The sequence below is a fragment of the Nothoprocta perdicaria genome, unplaced genomic scaffold (assembly GCF_003342845.1).
Source record: "Nothoprocta perdicaria isolate Ctin4 unplaced genomic scaffold, notPer1 scaffold_240, whole genome shotgun sequence".
Classification (NCBI taxonomy): domain Eukaryota; kingdom Metazoa; phylum Chordata; class Aves; order Tinamiformes; family Tinamidae; genus Nothoprocta; species Nothoprocta perdicaria.
Genome location: NW_020455467.1, coordinates 993,149 through 1,015,285, shown reverse-complemented (window position 1 = coordinate 1,015,285; position 22,137 = coordinate 993,149). Strand labels below are relative to the sequence as shown.

Genomic DNA, 22,137 nt, shown 5'->3' with positions numbered 1-22,137 from the left:
GCAAGATGATCTATTTGTCATTTTCTGGAAATAACACATTGGCAGCCTGTCTCCTACTCATCATATATTTACATGCATATCATTGGAAAATCACCCCCACCCAGCACTGTAGCCTTAGAACATATGAGACAGCTACAATACCCAATTATTACATCTGTTCTCTTTGTCCTTCTTCATTTTGTCTCATCTTTGAGTTAGTGTCACTATTTCCTACTTTCCATCCCTTGTAGAGTTCTTCTGCACACTGAAAGAAAACCGTAAACCATGAAAATGGCCATAGGAACTCAAAGTAAGTACAATATTCAGAATAACTTTAGGTTTTGTTTGTTGTAGTTTGTTTGGTTGGTTCATTTGTTTGTTTTTACTGACTGCATTCAAAATAGAACACCTCAATGTAAATAAACAGGAAAATAAACCCAGAATGAATATTTGCATGTTTCAGAGTGAATATTTATGCTGATCTACTAAGTATCTTTGTTACGCACTGATTTTACTCAGAGGCATGTACCTTCTCTGTTAAACAGAGAAAAGGAAAAATTTTATTATGGTAGAGTCGTGTAGGTTTTGCCTCTAAGAACTGATGAGCTCAAAGCTGCTTACCAACAATCTTGCTCCTTTAACTTTGCTAAAAGATGCCCCTTCAATCCATCATGGTATGACTAGCACTAGAACAGCACTTTTTTTCAGTTTAGGGGCTGGGGAACTGGTTTCTCATTTTATTCATAAAGACTAGGATTTAACTTGGGTCTTTTATCCTTCTTTATGCAGAGTTTCAGGTACTAGAATAAGCAGGGACAAAGAGCTCTCACCAGGAATATAAGGAGTCCTGTAGTGGCTTAGATCAGGATGTGCATAGTCCTACCATATCCCTCTATGCCCACCCCTTAAAGCAGGGAAAAGGAAGCACAGACTCCATACGTCAGCTGACATCATTTATTTGTGCTTATCAGTCTGACACTCTGTGTCCCTATAGTCATTTTGAGTACATCAGTACTCAAAAGTCAGCTTTACAGTATGTATATGCATCTAAAGTTATACACTCATATTTTTATCTCGCTCAAGCAAGAGTCAGGTCCACTGAATCTAAAGTTCTTTAAAAGCTGTGATAGGCTCCAAATATTCACATCCGAAAATAAAGTTAACCAGCAGAAGATGTGCTGAAAAGATGGTGGAAGGTGAAATGGCAATGGAGCAAATTTTTCTGGGGTTATTAAATAAGTCTCCCACAGGCATTTATTAAAATCATGCTGGTTATTAGATTGTGAAGGAAATAAGGTGTTTAATTAGAATACTGGGATCATTGCTGATTTTTCAAGGCTTCCAGTTCCACACAGAAAAAAGCTAATTGCAGGAAAATAACAGAAGCAACCAGTCTTCCTCTTCTCCAACACCTAAGTGATACAGAAAAACATGGTTATGACATTTCTTTTTTTTTTTTTTTTTTTTTTTTTTTTTTGCCATTTACAAGCATTAATCCAAAGTATTCAATGACACGGATTGCTTGCGCTAAAATTAATGATTCTGCTGGGGCAAGGCCACTTCCTAGCATCAAAAAACAATACCTGAACACATTCAATGCCTGTTTGTCTACAAGACCTTGTTGAGGTCCAGCTGTCTCATATTTACCCGAAATTTTGATCAGATACTGATTACAAGTGGAAAAAACACTCTGGCTGAACTGTCACTATAAGAGACTCATGGACCATTTTAACATTGCAAAGGCATGATTCACAAGTGGACTCACTGAGCTTTTTTACTTTAAGAATTGCTGGCAAGAGAAAGATTCTTCATACAGATCTGGGGTAAAATTAGTAAATAGATACTTGTTCATTGTCCTTGCACGTTTCTTAATCTGACACTGTGTCGCAGTTCCTATTATCCTGTGAATTGAACAGGTCTTGCAGCTGTGCCTGTCAAGACCTTCAAAATCAACACACGTCTTATCCCTGGCTAAGCATACTCTTAATTTTGCCTCGGTATTACATTGACAGTTGCATTATAGACAAAATAGGAAAAAAAAACACTTTTTAATTTAGAATTTTGTGGGATATTGATGAAGATGAGATTTTTCCAAAACAGAAACTATACTTTTTAAAATAAATATAACTATTTTTAAAATGATGTGTTGAATTATTTTTTAGTAATTACTTTTTCCTTAAAGTGTACTACAGAAAATGAGATCTTAAGAAAACAGAACTCTCGGCTAACCAAGAGTATAAAGGTAAACAAAGATCAGCCTAGTTTCATAAAAGCAGTCATGTTTAGCAGTTTCAGAAACCTCTTTACTGAGGAAAACCTCTGCTGGCAGACTGAGAACTCATCTGCAAGAAGTATTAGATTTCACTGTAGAGATTCATGGTGCCATTTATTATCTCATGATATACCATTTTCTAATCTATGTAGTGTCATTTTAAAAACCGGCATCACAAATTCTGGTAAAAAAAGGTGTCAATGCTTATTAGCCTAGTAACTCAGTTCCCTCACAGTGGGAAATAGATTAGGGGGTTGTCTGATGTGTTGCTTGCTACAAAAAAAAAGTCAGTGTGAACTTACCTGCATTTTTTTTCTAAAGAAATAATACCTCCGTTTTATAACTACAACATAGTCTTTCAAATAACACTATCCAAAGTTCAGTAAGTAGCTCAAGTACAGAATACAGTGCATTAAATAGCAATAAGTTGTTTTGTCTCTCAGGATTTCTTCCTAAGTCTTTTTATTTTGAACTTTAACCACCTCTATTTTAATAAGGGAAGGAAAAATAAAAAAGAATTACGCTTTAGCATGCACTAGGCTTATGTATGAGGATTAAAATGCATTAAAAGATGCCTTAAAGGTTGTAATAGACTTTGCATTTTATGGTGTTTTAATAGTAAGGCAAAAAGGTGTATTTTTATATCATCTTTCTGCATATTGATTACAGACAAAAGTAGAGCTTTCAAACAGTTGAGAGCAAAGGCAGTGCTATTATTTAGGATATATGTTGTATTTATTCCAAAACAGCCTGAAACTGTAGGGAGGAGGGGAGGAGGGAAGAGAGGGGGCCAAAACAAGAATAGAATATGATCAAGTTCAAATGTTCTGAACTGCAGATTTCAAGGCATTTTCAAAAGCAAGATTAATAAAAAGGAAACACTCTTTTTTTTGAGGAAAGAGAACTGAGGAACATTTCTGCTTGGCTGAGGAGAGGCAGCTTTTACTTCAGAATGAAAACAACATTAGTCAATGCAGAATCAAAAAAAGTCAACTTCAACTTACTGATGCTTACCCCCTTACATATTTCTTCTTAAAAACAAATCCCCAAAAATGCATTTTAGGCTGGATCATTCTGCACATGCTTGCAGGTCAGAAGTTCAGTTTTCACAGTGAGCAGAAGGAGCATTTAACTTACAGCCTGGAGGGCACACGTACATGGCAGGTGCCATGCAGGCAGGTATCCTGGAGCTTGGCAACTGGAAACAGGCTGAGTGCTCAGAGCCCTGCATGGAAAAATGACCACTTCTCTGAGCAGTTTGGAACTAAAGCATACCCTGGGAGGGAGAGAAGCTTTCTGTTGTGCTAAAGCAGTAAACCCATTATGTAAATCTTGTTTTCCTCCCACTTCAAACTTCATGGTATATCTGCTGTTGTTCCTTGCTTGAATCTGGAATTTACCTCATTATCCACAAGTGGTCTTTTTTTTATTGCCATTAAGCACCCACAAATGTCAGAGAGGTCTTCAGAGCTGCGGGTATAAGGCGTCTTCAGAAAAATCAGAGCAAATACTGATATTAAGAGCTTTTGCCACTAGATGTCAGTAGGCAGAAATCAGGCTTTACAGTTAACATGTAACATTAACATGTAACAGTTAACAATGGACATTAGCTCTTTTACATTTTTCCCTTCTTCTCTTCTTTCTTTCTAGTGACATATGTGCATGTGTGTACAGAAAGAATAGTACCTAGGCAAGGCTGCATTTTGTTAGGTTTGTTGTCATTGTAGGCTTACGTGGATAAAAAGCAGAAGATCTTAACACCCTGCTAAGATTAAGGTAACATATACAAGACTGGACGTAATCCAAAATTTGAAGCTGAGGTACAAACTGAATAACAGCAAGTTCTGCAAGCTTTGGAATTCATGAAATCTAGTTGCCTATGGACTTCATCTCATGTTGACTGAAACTTATCTGTTTTTTTTTTTTTTTCTCTCTCTCTCATTTGTGTAAATGTGTAAAGGGAATCCCAAGGAACAACTTTTCAGATTGAGACATTTGTGGCTTTTCTCTCTTCTATCCAGTCATCTGTTCTTATTGTCACAGAATACATTAAAGACTGCTGCCCATCTCTGAAAGTTGGCTGAAATCAGCTGAGGGTGTAAAGTCAAAAGAGCAACAAGGCATGCAGACATTGTGACTGCACAAGACTTGCCTCCATTGGAAACTGAGCAAAGAAAATGCAAGGACAGTTTAATCTGCTAAAGATCCAGATAAATGAGACCATTTATAGTATAGATCTGCTAGAATTACTTGAACACCTGAACTAGCACTGGCAATTTAAGTGTGCCATTAAGTATTCTGATGATTCCTCATTTTTCTACTAGATGATGAATTTACAGAATATGCTGAAATGTGCCTGATGAAACTCTAATTCCTGTGTTCACATACTACTCGGTCATCTCACTCCCCCCTTTTTTTTCTCCCTTCTTTACAAAACAAAACTGTGGAGTTGATATAAAGCATGATAGGCATCCTTTACACCAAGTTTCCATGTTTATCTGGTACAGCAAAAGATGCAGTATTGATAACAGTAAGAGAAGAGCAGATTTGCCTACATTGTGTATGATATGACTCCAGTTGATGTTGTTCAGAATGTCTACAATTATTTGATAAAGAATTAAGCTAAACCCTCAGCATTTTTCCCTTTCTGTAAGCTTGTGCTTACTCCAGCTCTTTTTGACTATAAGTATTTTTACTATGTTAATTAGTTTTGCTATATAATTCCATCACATTTTAAGCTTTGATTTGTCTAGCTCTTTAAGTGTAAGCATAATGAGTTTTTTATTAGCTATTATTTGGATACTCACCTTAAATTAATCCCTTCATATTGTAGCGCTGTGTTGCCTTTATTGTGTTGCATTACAATGATTGCTTATCCTACCTGACTTGAGAGTATATACTATAAAACAAAATAGCAGCACATCTTAAAAATCCTTCCCTCTTATTCCTCTCCTGTATTGTCAATACTGCAGATATTGTTGGTTAAGGGCAGTTTAAGCTCTAGTGTCCATTAATGTCTGCCCTTCTTCCAGCATAACCCCCTCCTTACGCAGTGCCCATCTTTGGAGGTTATGGATCCTCTTACTAAATGGAAGCATCTGAATTTGATCATAAACACTGATAAAGTCTATGAAATTTTAATGCTGTAGTTTAACATAAAACAACATTTTTAAAGCACTTGCTAAAAAAAAAAAAGAAAAACAGAAAGTCAGACTGGCCCCATTAGAATTGTCTGAACACATTAAAGCTATTTCCCTGCCTGCCCTGTTACTATTTAAACAGACTAACAAGCAGACAAGAAGTGGAAGAAATAGATTTTCCAGCATATATCCAGCATATACTGAAAATAAGTACTCTCCGGCCGTCACATATCAAGATAAAAGAATAAATGGCCAAGTAAAAGGTTTTTGCTCCTATGCATATGATAAACTACATTATCTAGTCCAAACTAATGGAAAGTACAATTAAACAGAACAAAAATATAGTGACTTTCTAATTAAAAGATACCCAAGCTCAATGCCAGCATGTAAGTATTTCAAGAAAAAGGCCATAGTTCTGTAGGCTTACTGATCAGAAGAGAAGAGGGGAGATTGCCATTTTTTTTTAGCCCCATTACTATTTTTTTCCCAATGATAATATAATCAAGGAAAATCCACTAACATAGGAAATGTGTCCCTTCATATGTAAATGTGCAAAATACTGACCTTTTTTTTTTTTGAGTTTGGCCATACCCTGGGCAATGACAACTGTTTATATTGTCTCTGGTTGCAGTCCACTTCAGCTGGTGCAGGGGCAAGACCCCTCCAGTAAACTGTCCTGTGTTTTGCTAGGTGAATATTTAGCTCTTCAATAAAGGAAAGGAGGGAGATGACCCACAAACAGCTCTAAGATAGAAACCCACGGCAACCCTGAGGCTTGCAGGCAGAAGCTCTGAATATGCCCAGCTTTGTGCAATGGATGAGGCGCTGCTGCCCCCATGTGTCTGCCAGCTCCAACTTCTTCCTCTGGCTTCACATTTAGTCTCCCACAACAGGTTTTTGCCAGGCAGCTCCGTTGCAAAGATCTTTTAAATCACCATTCCTTCTTTACCACCACCTCTCCCCAAAAAACAAGAGCTTTTCCATATTTATTTGAAGATCCTTGTGAATTCAAAAGGAAAGAATTTAATCTTACAGCGTTGGTTGTCAGTCTGTAATCTTTGTCATTACATTCTCATACCAAACAAGATTATAGTAGAATAATCTTGTCTGTGTTTGAACAAGGTGTTTGATCTGTGTTGATCAAGTATCTCTTGAGGTACTCCTTGCTGTTTCTTTCAAGGAAAGTCTTAAATAATCCATAGCATTTACATTAAATAAGGAGCAGAAGACCTTATACAATTCACATTATTTTACTATCAGATAACAAAAAAAAAAAAAAACCCACAGATCAGATCACTAAGAACACAGACACTTGCAGTTAGAAGCAGATAGCAAAACCAAGAGCATGTTTTGCCTCAAACATAATGATAAAAGGTAGATTTGGATTAAGGTGAGGTATCTAAAGAGGTGCCTGAACACCTTTGATGATCTATAAAGACATCTGGCCACCCTAGTACACACAAAGCCAAAGCCTGTCAAAGCCTGACTTTCCCATGGTCTCCTCTGTAAATCCTGTGCTGAAAAGCTGTCTAGGGTAGGAGAGTGCCTCAACTCTGCTCAAGGCTTTTTCAGCGTAGTCTTTGCTCCTGACTCGGTTTTTGTTGTGGCTTAACAGTGATTCAGCCTCCAACAGCCACAGCGTACTGAGGAAGAACTAAATTGGACTCATTTCCTGCAACAAACATTTAAACCTGTCTAACTGCAAGATGTGCTGCAGTCTGCAGTATTTTCACCATATGCTTCTTCCCTCCATCAGTTATCAAATTTCCAGCCTGAGTTAATGTGCACTTTTCCTACCAGTTTCACATTTCATATTTTTGTTGTTCATTTTACACCCAGCATCTATTTCCTTTGCAAATTGGATGCAATTTCTTTCCTTTCTCAAATAATTTTCCACCTATTTTTAAGATTCAAACTACTTTTATTTTCTCCTCCCTCTTAGAATGTGTTCTATCAAGCTCAGTGTGAAGAAAACATACTGAGGCCTGTCCAAGGCCACACAGACCTGGAGCCAGCAAGCCCGACAGCAGTACCCAAACCCTATGTGAATTAACATCCTGCACGTGTTATGAAATTATGCCAGAGCAAACCGCTAGCTAGGGATACTTAAAGAGTTACAAACTTGGCAATTCTGTTACTAGCTTACACTACAGAAATTAAGGAAATGCTAAAATCCCTTAAGTTTATTAGTTGTTTCTACAGTTCATGTCTTTGCAATACTCAGCTGCTCCTTTCATAATGAGCCCAGCTTTTGGCAAGATTAGAGGCAGCTCATTTAAAAAAAGAAAAAAGTAATTCTGATTTCACCATCCAAGCTCATATTTATCTTATTTGCAATGAATACAGTTCAGTTAATTAGAACATGAATGCTTTATAGATACCCTTTTAATATAACCTTATGAGGGACAGATAAGGCCATTTTCATGGGAAATACTTTTTGGAGATGGAATAACTGACACTAAGTAACCTCACTGCCCGGATGAATGGCCTTGTAACAAGATGACCATGAGGCAGCATTGTGCCCTGGTGGCCAAGAAGGCCAACGGGATCCTGGGGTGCATTAAGAAGAGCGTCTCCAGCAGGTCGAGGGAGGTGGTCGTCCCCCTATACACAGCCCTGGTGAGGCCACATCTGGAGTACTGCAACCAGTTCTGGGCTCCCCAGGACAAGAGGGATGTGGAGCTGCTGGAGAGAGTCCAGCGCAGGGCTACCAGGATGATCAGGGGCCTGGAACATCTGCCCTATGAGCAAAGGCTGAGAGAGCTGGGCCTGTTCAACCTGGAGAAGAGGAGGCTGAGGGGGGACCTGATCAGTGTCTATAAATACCTCAAGGGAGGCAGTGAGGAGGAGGGGGGCGGCCTCTTTTCAGTGGTGGCCAGCAATAGGACTAGAGAAAACGGCCACAAGCTGAGGCACCAAAAGTTCCACAGGAACTTAAGGAAACATTGCTTGACAGTGAGGGTGACAGAGCCCTGGAACAGGCTGCATAGGGAGGTTGTGGAGTCTCCTTCTTTGGAGATCTTCCAAACCCGCTTGGACGCAGCCCTGTGTCACTTGCTCTGGGTGACCCTGCGTGAGCAGGGAGGTTGGACTAGATGACCTCTGAGGTCCCTTCCAACCTTAAGCATTCTGTGATTCTATCATTCTATGAATTCTGGCAGTTTCTGCATCGTTCTCCCCAGTGTGCAGGCGGGCAGAGCTCCCAATGCCTCATTAGCCACTCGCACCTCCGCTCGGGACCGTCACCGCTCTCTGCTTCGCACGAGGCTGCAGCAGAAATCGCTTCCCTTCCTCCTACAGCAAGAGAAAGTCGGTCCCACCGCAGGAAGCAAAAAAGAATTTTGGAGTCACGGGCACCAGCACAGCCAAATGTTGCGTCCCACGACTTCAAGCTAATGGTTTCCTCTTGCTAACTCCTGTACACACCCAAAACCAGACAACGCTAATATTTGGTTAAACCAATGTCGTTTTTACCCATTTTCTCTTAAAAAGTCTCTCCTCACCAAAATCTCCCAGGACAATGTTGAATTTCTGTCAAAGCAGCAATTCAAGAACTTGCCATTTTTAAAATCTCTCCATGTCTAAATTATTTCAGTCAAAATCTTTTTTATTTTTTTCCTTTTGTAGATTCAAGGACATTCTGTCTTTCTCTACAGCCTGTTTTGCCAACACCCCTGTTCAAATATTTTCCCAGTTAGAATGAGTTTTACCAGATTCTACAGTAACAGTTATCTTTTATTATAAAGGAGACTTATAACAGGAAAGCAGGAACCACATTTCTAAAATGTACAGTACCAGCATACTTCATTATGTAATTTTACATAAGATATATAAGAAAATATAGAAATATGAATTTGGTAATTTGGTTATTGGGTTATAAGGGTTATTTGAGGTAATAGTTTTAAGGGTTGCCATCCATATACATTTGTATTTGTGCGTGTAAAGTTTGAATTTATTCTAATACATCCTACACTGGTATTTTGCTTCACATTCTCTTGGTTTTCAATGACACTTAGTCAAATGCATAGCAATTTATTCATTTTTCAGACAGCTGAAAAAGTGAACTTATGCCAGTGATACTCATTTCTTCAACTTGCCTGTTGTCTATACTGGTTCCTGCTATAAATCTCATTACCGTCTCCTTCCACTTAAGTACAAACTATTTTTGGAGAATAGCAGCCTATTTTTAGCACACAAAGGGCAAAACTTACCAAACCTAACCTTTACATTATGCTTATACTTCATAAATCATCAGCATCCACTGCTTAAACCCTACATTATGAAGCATCCCTTTGAAACTCATTTCTTTTAAATTATATTAGCCGACATGTTTTGCATATACTTAATATATTTAAATTTACCTCTTCCCTTGAAAAACAAACAGTTCATTTATCAAACATACAAGAGAAAGTGTGGATCTACTGTGGTATGTAAATCAAATAAAGAAACTGGTAAGAGGTTGGATACATCTGCCAATCTTAACTAAACCCTGCTCCCACAATATCTTTTAAAATATTTTCTGTGTTTACAATTCTTGAAGGGAAAACTCTTCTAAGGATGCTATGGTACTAGTGAAGATATGTAGATAAAGGACAACTGGGCACTTCATGTTACATAAATCAAAAAAATAAGAGCCACATCTCCAGCAATCTAAACCCTCATTTGAAAGATTTAAAAACGTGGTAAAAGTGTAATAGTTTGATTAAATCAAGTAAATTAATAACTATAACCTTTTAAAGTGCTGGGAGGGTTGTCTCAATAAAAGACAGCGTGCTATTGCAACAGTATCTAGAAACTGCAAACCCACCTAATTCATTCAAGGATTTAATACTGTTACACACAGCCAACAATAGTTTATTACAGATTATTTCCATGCTTCTCTGTCTTTCTGTCTCTATTTCATATGATTCTCTCTCATTTCTTTTTCACTACTCTAGCTTTCCCTAAGTTTCATAAATACTGAATTTTTGTTCCCATGTCTAAGCTTGCTTACAAGTGCCCTGCTTTATCTTCTCAATATATAACTTCAGTCTACGGGGATTTCTGCTTTCTCGTTCGTATTATTGAGCTATTTCCATGAAGCTTATAATTTTATCATTATTTTCAGACAACTAGACAACTACCATCCAGTCAAGAAAAGCAGGATATGGAAGGGATACAGCAATGATGGGTCCTGATGACTCACCTTCCACACCCCTTTAAGGATTTTATATTATGCTAAACCAGTAAGATTGGCTTTAAAAGAGTTTCCACCTGATTTCTCACCCACAAGTGAAATATCCGCTATGTTCTCAGGACTATATGTGCGAACACAATATGTAAAGCCTGTGCCCATCGTTATTCATGCTGCTATGTCAGGCTGTATGTGTGACTCGGCTTCAAACCACACAGGAAATTCCCAGAGCAGAGTGCCCTAGACCTCGAGTGCTCAACAGGCCTTTGGGGAAAGGAACCTGAAACCCTATTTTCTGCACCATAAATACCTAGGATGTTGCTTAGTACGTTGTAGGAGCCTAGGAGGAAAAGAAGTGAAGTCTCTGCAGTACCTTTGCATTCCTTATTGTGTGTTCCAGGTGGTTCATGGCACCATCCCTCACAGGATCCTCCTGGGCAAGCTCCAAAGGTGTGGGATAGATGAGTGGACGGGGAGGTGGATTGGGAATTGGCTCAGTGGCAGGGTGCAGAGAGCGGTAGTCAGTGGCACGGAGTCTAGTTGGAGACCTGTAGTTAGTGGTGTCCCCCAGGGGTCGGTCCTCGGTCCGGTCCTGTTCAACTTAATAACAACCTGGATGTCGTTAATATAAATACCTCAAGGGAGGCAGTGAGGAGGAGGGGGGCGGCCTCTTTTCAGTGGTGGACAGTGATATGACTAGAGGAAATGGTCACAAGCTGAAGCACCAAAAGTTCCACAGGAACTTAAGGAAACATTTCTTGACAGTGAGGGTGACAGCGTCCTGGAACAGGCTGCCCAGAGAGGTTGTGGAGTCTCCTTCTTTGGAGATCTTTAAAACCCGCTCGGATGCAGCCCTGTGCCACGTGCTCTAGGTGACCCTGCGTGTGCAGGGGGTTTGGACTAGACCTCTGAGGTCCCTTCCAACCTTACGCATTCTATGATTCTATGAAATATCTATCCCAGGAAACGAAGCCCTATTTTTAATGGCACTAATTGACTCAGAAACAGGAATTGAGAGCGCAAGTTGTGCTGTAATGAGAATCAATGGGATCAGCAACTCCCATACTCTGTTACCTGCAACCCATTTGCCCGGATGCCTGGGCAGTTATACATCATTTTAACTCTTTCTCTTTTTTATTTACTTATTTTCAGGATCCCTGCAAAACAATGCACCGTGTTTACAAGAATCCATCAGGTAGCACTGAGAGCAGGTGGCCACGGAGACCCAGTGATTACCAGAAAGCCCACTGCCTTCCTCAGCTCCATTAACAATATCCACAACTCAATTATCCCCAGAGCAGCAGGATATAAAACCTATTTTTTTTGCTCCAGAGGGGGCAGGAGGCCACTCATCAGCATCACCAGTGCTAGTGCTGTTTATCCAGCGGTTTAAGATGCAGAGATCCCCCGGGACCGTGTAGCATAGATATGCCTGGAAATAGCTCCCTGCTAGCACAGGAGCTCCACTAAAAACACGGATTTAACAGTTTTTCAGGAAATCTGCATCGAGGCTTCCCGAAGCAGAGCCTGCGGATGAGGGGCGGGGCCTGCGGGGATGGGAGGGGCCTGAGAAGGAGGAGGGGCGGGGTCTGCGGGGGAGCAGGGCAAAGAGGAGGGGCCGAGGGGCGGGGCCTGACCCCGGCCGGCACTGGAGGGCGGCGCTGTGCGCATGCGCGCTGTGCTCTGCCATGAGACCTCCCGTCCGCTAGGTGGCGGAAGCAGCAAGCGCGGCCGCTGCGGCGGGCAGGGCTCCCCCCCACCCCGACCCTGCGCATTGTGGGAAGGGAGGGGGGGTGAGGGCGTCTCCGCGGGCGGCGTCACTCCCAGCATGCAGCGCGGCGCGCTCCTGCCCCTGCCGCCGCCGCCGCCGCTGGTGCCGGGGGGAGAAGATGGCGGAGGGAGGCGCGGCGGATCTGGAGACGCAGCGCACGGACATCGCGGCGCTGCTCAAAACCGCCCTCCGCAAGGGCGACACCTGGTGAGGGAGGAGGGCGCGGGGCGCCGGGCTGAGAGGCGCGGGCGGCTCCCTCCGCCCCCGGTGCCGCCGGCGGGGAGCGACCTCCTTCCGTGCGCGGCGCGGGCGGCCGCGGCGGCACCGCGGTCAGCGCCGCGGCGGCGGCGGGGCCCCGCGGCGCGAGGAGCGGAGCGCGGCGCCGCCGTCATCATCGCGGAGGGCCCGGGCGAGGAGGCGGCGGCTCCGGCGTCACCTTCAGTTTCTCGGAACCGCGTCCGCGGTGTGGGCGCCTCCCTCCCCCCAGGCCCGGCCCAGGCCTCGCTGGCTCCTCGCTGGAGAGGAGCCCCGGGAGGGGCCTGCGGGGCCCTGGGGCGTCGCATCCGCGGCCAACGTCCCGCAGCGCGCGGTGCGGCGCCCCGCGGCCACGTGCCCCTTCCCGAAAGGCATCGGGCAGCCGAGGAGCATCCTAGCGAGTGTGTTTCGGTTCATGGAGCTCCTGTGATTGAGGCCGTTGAGGCCAGCAATGAGGCTTTGCCTCTTTTCTTTTCTTTTCTTTTCTTTTCTTTTCTTTTCTTTTCTTTTCTTTTCTTGAAAACAGGAAAAGGAACTGACACTTTTTTTTTTCAGCACCCACCCTCTTCTTTTCTTTCCCTTGCAAAATTTTAGCACCCCAAGACAAAGGCTACAATGCAAACTTGACTGAAAATTACAAATACACCCAAGTAGAACTTGCCCACCTCATTTCAGCTGTCATCACTTGCTGTTCCAGTTCTATAAAAGACTATATTTAACGGTGTTGATACTGCAGCATGTGTCAGAGCCATGCATATATTCTGATGCATTATTCAAATACTGCTGAGTGTATGTTCAGTTTTTGGCATAAGAACAGGCTGCTCTTAAACTGAGAAATTTAAGCAACTAGAAAAAGGAAATCAATTCGCATGGCAGTGTTGAAAACGAGCACTGGTAGTACAAGGCTGCTTAGGCTTGAAATCTTGTGTTTTAAGAGATTCCTCTTTCATGAGTCCTTTGGGTACTTTCCAAGTACTGAAATTTTTCTCAAAACGGTTAATATCACTCAAAGTGAAAATAACTTTATGACCGTTTACATAACGGTTAAAACCAGTAAGTTTAATGAGCTGCATTTTTAACACATAACATATTTTAACATATGTAAAATCAATTGGAGAAATAAGCTTCTAAACAAGTATTTTTAAATATATTTAACAATCCCAGCTAAGTATACTTATCTAATATTCTAATATTAGTTGGATGTTTTCAAGCTAAAAAGGCTATGGTAAAGTCTTGACTTTATTCTCATAACTGGAAACAAAAATAGATCTACATGTTCATTAACAGGTTAAGGAATGTTTAGTCTATATATGTTATTCAGAGATATTTTGCTACTAGCTGATCTCGTAGGGGTTCAGCAAGGACACATAATAGCTAATGTGCTATTAGTCATGATTCAGAATTGCAGCTAGTATTGTTGAGAAAAAAAATGAGCATTGATGTATCAGCTTGTCTAGATCAAGTCTTAAACTACTGTATTTAAAATACAATGCTTCTAAAATAACAACTTATTTTGAAAGTTTTGTCTAAACTATTCAGAATAAAGAGTTCAGGGGAAAACAATCAACTGTTAAGGAAAGTATAAAGTTTTGGAGTTTTCCGTTAGTAGCTAGTAGCAGAAGAAGCTAAAGAATAGGGTGAGCGAGGCAGAGCTACTCTTATCTACAGTGAGGGAAAGGAACTCTTCATTAGTTCTTCATATTCACTGAAGAGAGAAGAATATAAAACTGGCTTTAAATGTAATATTTTTAAAATGCTAAGTAAAAATGGTAGAATAGTGCAATAGTAAGCTGGAATGCTTGTTCCATTCAGTGTTTTTAAGAATAGCTTATACATAGGATAGATGTATATAGACTATTTCTTCCTGTAATATTGTCCAAAAAAAATCAGGTTCTAAAAAAGTACCTTTACTTTTGGAACAAAAATCTGTATTTGATTTTATATCCTATTATAGGATCTGATATGATTAATTCTTAATGTTTTGAAATTCCACTGATCCTTGATAAGCGAGGGGAATTTTACTTGTTTGTGCAGATTTTAGCTTCTCCTTTAGAAGGAAAAAGAAATTTTGATCATGAGATTGGAAGGCAGACTTGATCCAAGTATCTTCCTTAATCTACCCTCAAAAAGTTGAGAGCTGTTGATTTTTTTATCATTTTTCTAGTCACTGTGTAATTGGCATGACCAGCTAGCCTTAACCATGTCATTTAGAGCCTTTGGAGCTGCAGCGGGGCTCTTGAGAGCCCTGCTCAGCTTTTTGGAGATTTTACAGTGTCACTGTGCTGCAGTCTTCAACACTGAAGGTTACTGATTTTGGAGCAGCTGGCTTCAGGAGCAGTTGTGTCTGTGTGACTGCTGATACAGTCTCTAACTTTCCCCCCACTTTGAGGACAGGGTCTTGTCTTTACCCTCAAGTCTGCTTTCAGCTCTGCTATCTCTCTAGTTCCAGATCTTTTTTGGCTTAGTCAGCAATGTTGTGTAAGTTACTAAAACATGAAGTTACAAATGCTCTCACACTCTTCACTGTGCTACCTCTTATGCATGTTTGCCCCACCGTGGGCTGGACTGGGAGGCCAGTTTCTCACCTTTAGGTATCATCTGCCAATAAATAGTTCATTTGCACTGAGTACTAATACTAATGTTTAATAATGTCAAGCAGTTTGTTTCTGTTAATCGTATTCATCTACTTTTCTCTTTTCTCCCCAAATTTCTCCACTGTGCTTCTTTCCTGTACTTCTTGCTTATATCGACTGGTGAGCAGAAGCAAATAGAGACAACATTTGTTTTTTAGAAAGCACTAACTTGAAAACAGATTAGGCTGTCACAGTGCATAAATAAGGACTAGTGCCAGGGGAACACACAATCTTAAAAATTTAGATCTGTAATTCTGTGTCACAGTACAGCAAAGTGCCATAGAGAGTAAGATATGAGTGAAACCATCAGTAATGTCCAAGTAGGGTGTTCATATGTCACAGGTGTTGATTTGGAGTAGGTTGAAAAACCACAGTTTAGTAGAGGAAGAAGTCTTTTTACAGAGAGGAATGTAAAGGGGCTCAGTCCGTCTTCATACAATGTCTAGTCCTGTGTTCAAACACTTATGTAGGATAGACAGTGTCTTTATAGGATAAAGAATTTAGATAAAGACTTAAAGTGTCTGCAAAGTGAAGGTAGTTAAGTTTAGACCAGAAGGAAGATGTTCATTTCCAGCATCACTAGTCAATAAATTTTGGATCCATTTGCCGAGTGATGGGATAGGTGCTTCATCTGGTCCAGATTTTTAAAGCCTGCGGATAATAAAAACAGAACTGTCGTAGTTTGTGTTCTTTCTGTGATACACCTTGCTTCTGAAATTCTGTTGAGTCCAGAGGGAGTAAAGCAAAATGTGTTGTACAAGACCTAAAGAAGACATTCTTTCTTTTTCCACTTTTATACTCTAGTCTTTCAACTGATTTCCATGTTTGGTCATCCATTAATGTGCTGTAAACAAGTGGAATCCACATTCAACGTTAATGGAAGATTATATAGAAAATTCTTGAATTTCTCCGAGAGCATGATCCAAGGTTGTGGGTCTGCACCTCAGCAACATTCAGAATAATATTCTAAAGTGATGACATAGTTCATCTGGAAATAAGGAGCACTGGGTCAGTTCCAGGGAGAGAATCAGCCTCTTTTGCTTTCAAATGAGGTTTAGGTTGTTAATATCTGTTTTTAAGATTTTATTGCCCAACTTCTTACATTAGATTGTTGACTGATATAATCTACTTAGTTGGAGTGGAAATATCTTTATGCATGTAGTTCAACAAAGCTTTTATCTCTGAGGAGAGATGTGAAATATTTAGGCTAAGATTTCTTAAAACTGGAAACTAAGTGATATTTTTGATCTCTTTGACCACTGGATTTTTTTCTTGTGTATTTGTCTACTTCAGTAATACCATGGGAAGTAGGATAATTATTCTCCTTTGAATTCTTAAGCTGTTGTTTTTTCTATATGTAGAGCTTGTTAAAAATCAAAAGAAATTTGAATTTTAAGTCGTCTGTTACTCATGAATGTACCTGGTCCAACAATGCTGGTTGGCGTAATCATTTAGAATAGGAATACAGATATAGGCCTCTTCATATGTGACTTATATGTCTTGGAATCTTGCAAGAACAAAAATGGGATGCTGAGCCTTTAAACAGGAGTCCTAATTTGCTTTCAGCGACACGGTCGTTCCACTTTGTCCTCGGTATTGCTTAATCTGTACTCATGCACGGTGAGGAGAGGGGAGAAAAATGAACCATCTCTCTGGACAATTTGCACAGTTTTGCTCTGAAATAATTTGTGTTCAGAAGCTCTTATGCCCTAGCAGAATTCAGTGGTGAAATGATTGCCTCAGTATGAAGTACTTGTATTTCATTTTCAAGTGAACTGCTTTGATTTTTGATGTGCAGGGACTGACCTGTCATTGTAGATGAATCTAGATTTCTTGTTGTTTAGTTCTTATGCTCTATAACTCAGGAATGCATTTGGAATGCTCTGAACATCAGTGTTAAATACCAAGTTCATGGTAATACTGTTTAGGTTTTTTTGTGTCAACCTGTGCATTAAGAGGAAGAGTCATAGTTATGGTAAGAGTGCATGAATTCAAGGTGGCAGAAAACCACAGGTGAAGTTAAACTGTATGAAAAAGTGAGAAGACACAAAAGAATTTTAGAAATAAGGTAACAACCATTCAGCTAGTGACAACCAAAAAAAAAAAAAATAGAAATTAGGTAGCAGCTGTTCAGCTAGTGTAATTTTCTTTTGTGAAATGAATGGTGTCATATGTGGTCTTGCAGCTGTGAAGTTTTAAAGGTGATATAAGTTTACTATTGGTTGATTTTTTTTTTCTATTCGCTGAATTTTGATATGAAAGCACATTTATAGAAGTTGTAATAATCTCTGTCTTTTGCTTTTGTAAATTAATGGACAAAAACTACTAAGTCATTCCATATTGACTGTCCTAATTTTCTACCCTTGATAGGACACAGTCTTTGTGGGTAATTTTAAATGCTTTACCTGATAAAGACACATATTTTGTATATATTGCATGGCTATCAACAGATATCTGTGTTTTAATATTTGAATGCATCATTACTTAGTAGTTAAAGGACCAAAATACTGCTGATATAGCTTCTCTAGGACAAAGGATAAAGCTCTCTTTGATGTACGCACTGTATTGGAAAACCTTGAAGTCCAGTAGTTGATGGGAACACAGCCAAGTACAAGACTCTTCCTGGTGCCCCTTAATCACAGGTATCAGAAGTCTTTTTTAAATGATGGAAGTAGTGACTGTTTCACAGAACTTTATTGGGTCTGAAGTATAATATGGTCCGCAGTGAACTCTTTTCTTGGTGTTGTCTTAGGTGTTATTTGAGATTGGAATAACTGATCTACACTGATCATAAAGATCGTTTGTTTAGTGCTTTCAGCTAAAGCAAGTTTTACACAGTTGTCCTTTGCTTTTTAATGTTCTTTTCCAATATTTCTAAACAAACATTTTTTCTAACCTTGAGAATGAAGTCGTTTAAAGTGAAAAGTAATTCCTGCCTTGAAGAAGAAAAGGGAAAGAAAAAAAAAGAGAAGTAGGAAGAAGAAAGTAGGTTGAAATATTAAGTACCGTGCTTTGTAATTATCAGTATGTCTCAAGGAATCATTCAACTAAATAATTACTTAAAATTCTGCCTAAATGGTAAGAGATTATTAAAAAAAGGTTCTTAATGGGATGAGCTGGGTATGGCCAGCAGTTACTGCTGCTCAGGGAAATTAAGTGAAATACAGTATTAGAGGACACCACAAGGCATTCTAATCATATTTTTTTTCAGCTCCTTACTGAAGGAAGGCTTGTAGCCTAAAGTAAGACTGGAAAACAAGAAAAGCAGGTATAACATGAGGGGACTCTTGGACCTCAAACAAGGCCTGTCATTTTTGCCAGCTGCTGAAAGGAAGATATTGATGAAGTTTACACTGCAGAATTCAGTCTTCTATTTTACAACCTGTGGTGATAACACTAAGTTTAAATTACCTGAAAGCCCATAAGGTGGTAAAGGCAAAAAGTAGACTTTGGTGGAGTATGATGGCATACGTCCTACGTGTAAGGAAATCTTCACCCTTGCAAAGGTTTTCTATGCCTCTGTTGTTAGAATGTTCTAGAACATCTTAGACAGATATTCTGCAAATCTTTAAAACCTTTCTGTTTGTCTGCAAGGACTGACTTTTCTCATGACTGATCTGGTGTGCGTAGTGCAGGCTTTGGTTATACAAGCTTCTCTGCTGATTTGAATCACAGAATCCTTAAGGTTGGAAGGGACCTCTAGAGACCATTTAGTCCAACCTCCTGCTCCAGCAGGGACACCCAGAGCACGGGGCACAGGGCGGCATCCAGGCAGGTTTGGAAGATCTCCAGAGAAGGAGACTCCACAGCCTCCCTGGGCAGCCTGTTCCAGGGCTCTGTCACCCTCACAGTGAAGAAGTTCTTCCTCACATGCAGATGAAACTTCCTATGTTTCAGCTTGTACCCATTGCCCCTTGTCCTGTCACTGACCACCACTGAGAAGAGTTTGGCCCCTTCTTCCCTACATTCTCCCCTCAGGTATTTGTACATGTTGCTCACATCCCCTCTCAACCTTATCTTCTCCAGGGAAAAAAGGCCCAACTCAGTCGCTCCTCATACGAGAGATGCTCCAGTCCCTTAATCATCTTGGTTGCCCTCCAGTGGACCCCTTTTAGAAGCTCCACATACCTCTCATACCAGGGAGCCCAGAACTGCCCCCAGTACTCCAGATGCGGCCTCACCAGAGCTGAGTAGAGGGGCAGAATCACCTCCCTTGACCTGTTGGCAACACTCCTCCTGATGCAGGCCAGGATCCCATGGCCTTCTTGGCCACGAGGGCACACTGATGACTCAGGGTTAGCTTGATGTCAACCAGGACTCCCAGGTCCCTCTCTGCGGAGCTGTTGTCCAGCAGGTCAACCCTTAATCTCTTCTGGTGCCTGGGGTTATTTCTCCCCAGGCAGGACCCAGAAGGACCTTGCACATGGATACATGTTTTTTTCCATCTGGCATCTCAATGGATTTATGAGTATGAATTGTCTCTTGTATATTACAATCTGCTACACACTAACAAGGAATATTTTGTAGGTGACAGAAAATATATCTTACAAAGAGATTTGAAACTTAGTCAGAAGTAAACATTGAGTACTGAAGTTGGCCAGGCTCTAACTGGAACCTGGCCATAAACTTATTTCGTGTCTCTTTGCTTCTGCTTGTTAAAATATAGATATCCTTAAGATATTCAGGCTAACTGAAGGGAAAACACTAAAAGCTGCTTAGACTGTACAAATATTTCCAATAACAAGAATGAGCTAAAATATCATTTTAATGTAATTTTCAGCATATCAGACATGCATTTTTCTCTTTAGTCTTTGGTATCACTTTGGGGTTATTCCAGTATTCATGTGTTTCCATTATCAGCTTGTCAGCTCTAGGAGGCTTTAATATCAACAAACTGGGTGTATGGTTCATATCAAGCAATTTATTGTAGTGACTCCAATTTAAAATGCCTGTGAATGTTAAGCATTTATTCTTTAAAAACTAATGAGTTTACCTCACTATGAGTTCATCTTATTTTTTGATTTGCACCTCAAAGGAGTAAATTGAGAAATTTGAGACTTCAGGCTCTACTGCAAATCCTCCATGTGCCTTTTTCTCATCCATGTGAGGATGGCTTGGCTAGCCTACTCGTTAGCTTGACTGATAACTGAAAGAGTGAGATTTTCAGTTCCTAGCTGAATGACATTTTGATAACATTAGTGATAGAAAGCAATCATTTGTTAATAGTGATTTTCAAGAACATACAGGTCATATCTGCTAAGATGCTCTGGGTTAGCTGTCTAAATGAGGTCCATCCACAGTTTCAAAAATACGTAATGTAGCATTAGACTGTTTTTTGAGAGGTTTCCGACATTAAATAACATTGCTCATTTTGAGAATGCTAAATTGAATGTGTTCGTAGGATTTATACTCCCTAAATATCTGATTTTCACTCTTTTCATTAGTGCTATGAAGCCTGTATTTAGGTATGTACCTACATACACTGTGTAAAAGCACTGTGTTTTAAGTTAAATCAATCCTCTAATCTAGCATGGTAAAATTACATTTTTTGGCATTATAATCTTTAATATGGTAAATCCTTCATGCATAGAGATGAGGGGCCTATATGGCATTTGCTTATAACCATTCATTTACTTACTGAAAAATAAGCATCTCATGTATTGCTTGGAAACAAGTTCTTGTAAAAGTGCAAGATTACCACTGCTGTGTTCTGTAGTAAATCAAAAGCAGTGTTCTCACCTGTACCAGATTTTTGTTGAAGTGAAAGTTTATGCTGATTAAGTTGTCAAAAGCTGTAACTTTTTTTTTATCCTAAGAACTGCCTGTGGACTGCTTATTACTTTTCAGGAAGTTCATTTGGTTAATATTTCTCTATTTAAAAATACTGCTTCATGCTATCGGCAGTTTTGCTTGGAGTAGTAAGTTTTGTTCATGAGCACTCTGATGTTTCACAATTGTTTTTAGTCTTTTCATTAATCTCGAGTAGAATTGTTCCTTAAAAAATGCATGTAGTCATTTATTTGTCTGACAAAACAATTTTAATTACAGTCTCCTTATTTTTTACAGTTGCAAAAGTCAATGCTAATGTTTTACAACAGTTTTTCCAGTTTTTCTTCAGATTTTTTTTTTACTGACTGACAAAATGCCACAAAACTACCAGCGACCTCGTAGCTCTGAGTCCTTGTATGTCCGAAATAAGTTAAGCTTATGGAGTATTTCTTGGTGTGAATAAAGCTGGGGGGAAAAAAAAAAAAAAAAAGGAACAAAAAGTAGAAAATTTATTTGCAGCCAAGAGGCCTCAGCTGCACTCTTCAGTTCTTATACATTGGTGTGCTTGCGTGTTTTATAAGTGGCCTGTTATTGTTTCTGTGGTAGAAAAATTAATCTCTTTTTGAGCACGTGAATATGAATTCCTAAATATTAAGGAAGAGATGCAAGTTCTTCTACTTTATTTTAGGAAGCAGAACTTTTAGAACTTTCCAGTTAGGAGAACTGTAAAGAAACATCACAGAGGAAAACACAGTGCAAAATTAATTGAATGTTAAAGTGTACAGACCTTGTAAAGTATTGACTTGGAAATAGAGAACATAAAAATCTAGAAGAGCCCATTCCTGAGCTTCCTTGCCCTGGGAATGTGCCCAACCATCACAATTTTGTTCCTCAGGATGCTATGTGCAACAACAGCAAATGAAAAAAAGCAATGCAGTTCTGCAGCTTCCTGCTCCTGCCTGCTGCCTTTGGAGCAGTAATTAATTAAAAGAATGGGTGGGTTTGCCCATATGATAATTTGCCCTCTATCTAGACTTAATAGCTCTCCTTCTCTGGGGTTTATAATTTCCTCAAATTCAGGTCCAGAAAGGCCATGAGATGGAGAAGGAGCAAGGACAGCAGGCACGGTGGCTGGCTGGATGGCT

At 40.0% G+C, this 22,137-nt stretch overlaps 1 protein-coding gene across 1 annotated transcript in view; it reads left to right on the top strand.

Moving 5' to 3' along the window:
* Positions 1–12,420: 12,420 nt before the first annotated feature.
* USP15 (ubiquitin specific peptidase 15) overlaps positions 12,421–22,137 on the top strand; it is a 58,143-nt gene continuing 48,426 nt past the window's right edge. Inside the window, exon 1 of the mRNA XM_026039785.1 lies at positions 12,421–12,542. Coding sequence (XP_025895570.1) covers positions 12,454–12,542 — 89 coding nt within the window. The 5' untranslated portion in view covers positions 12,421–12,453. The remainder of the gene's footprint in view (positions 12,543–22,137) is intronic.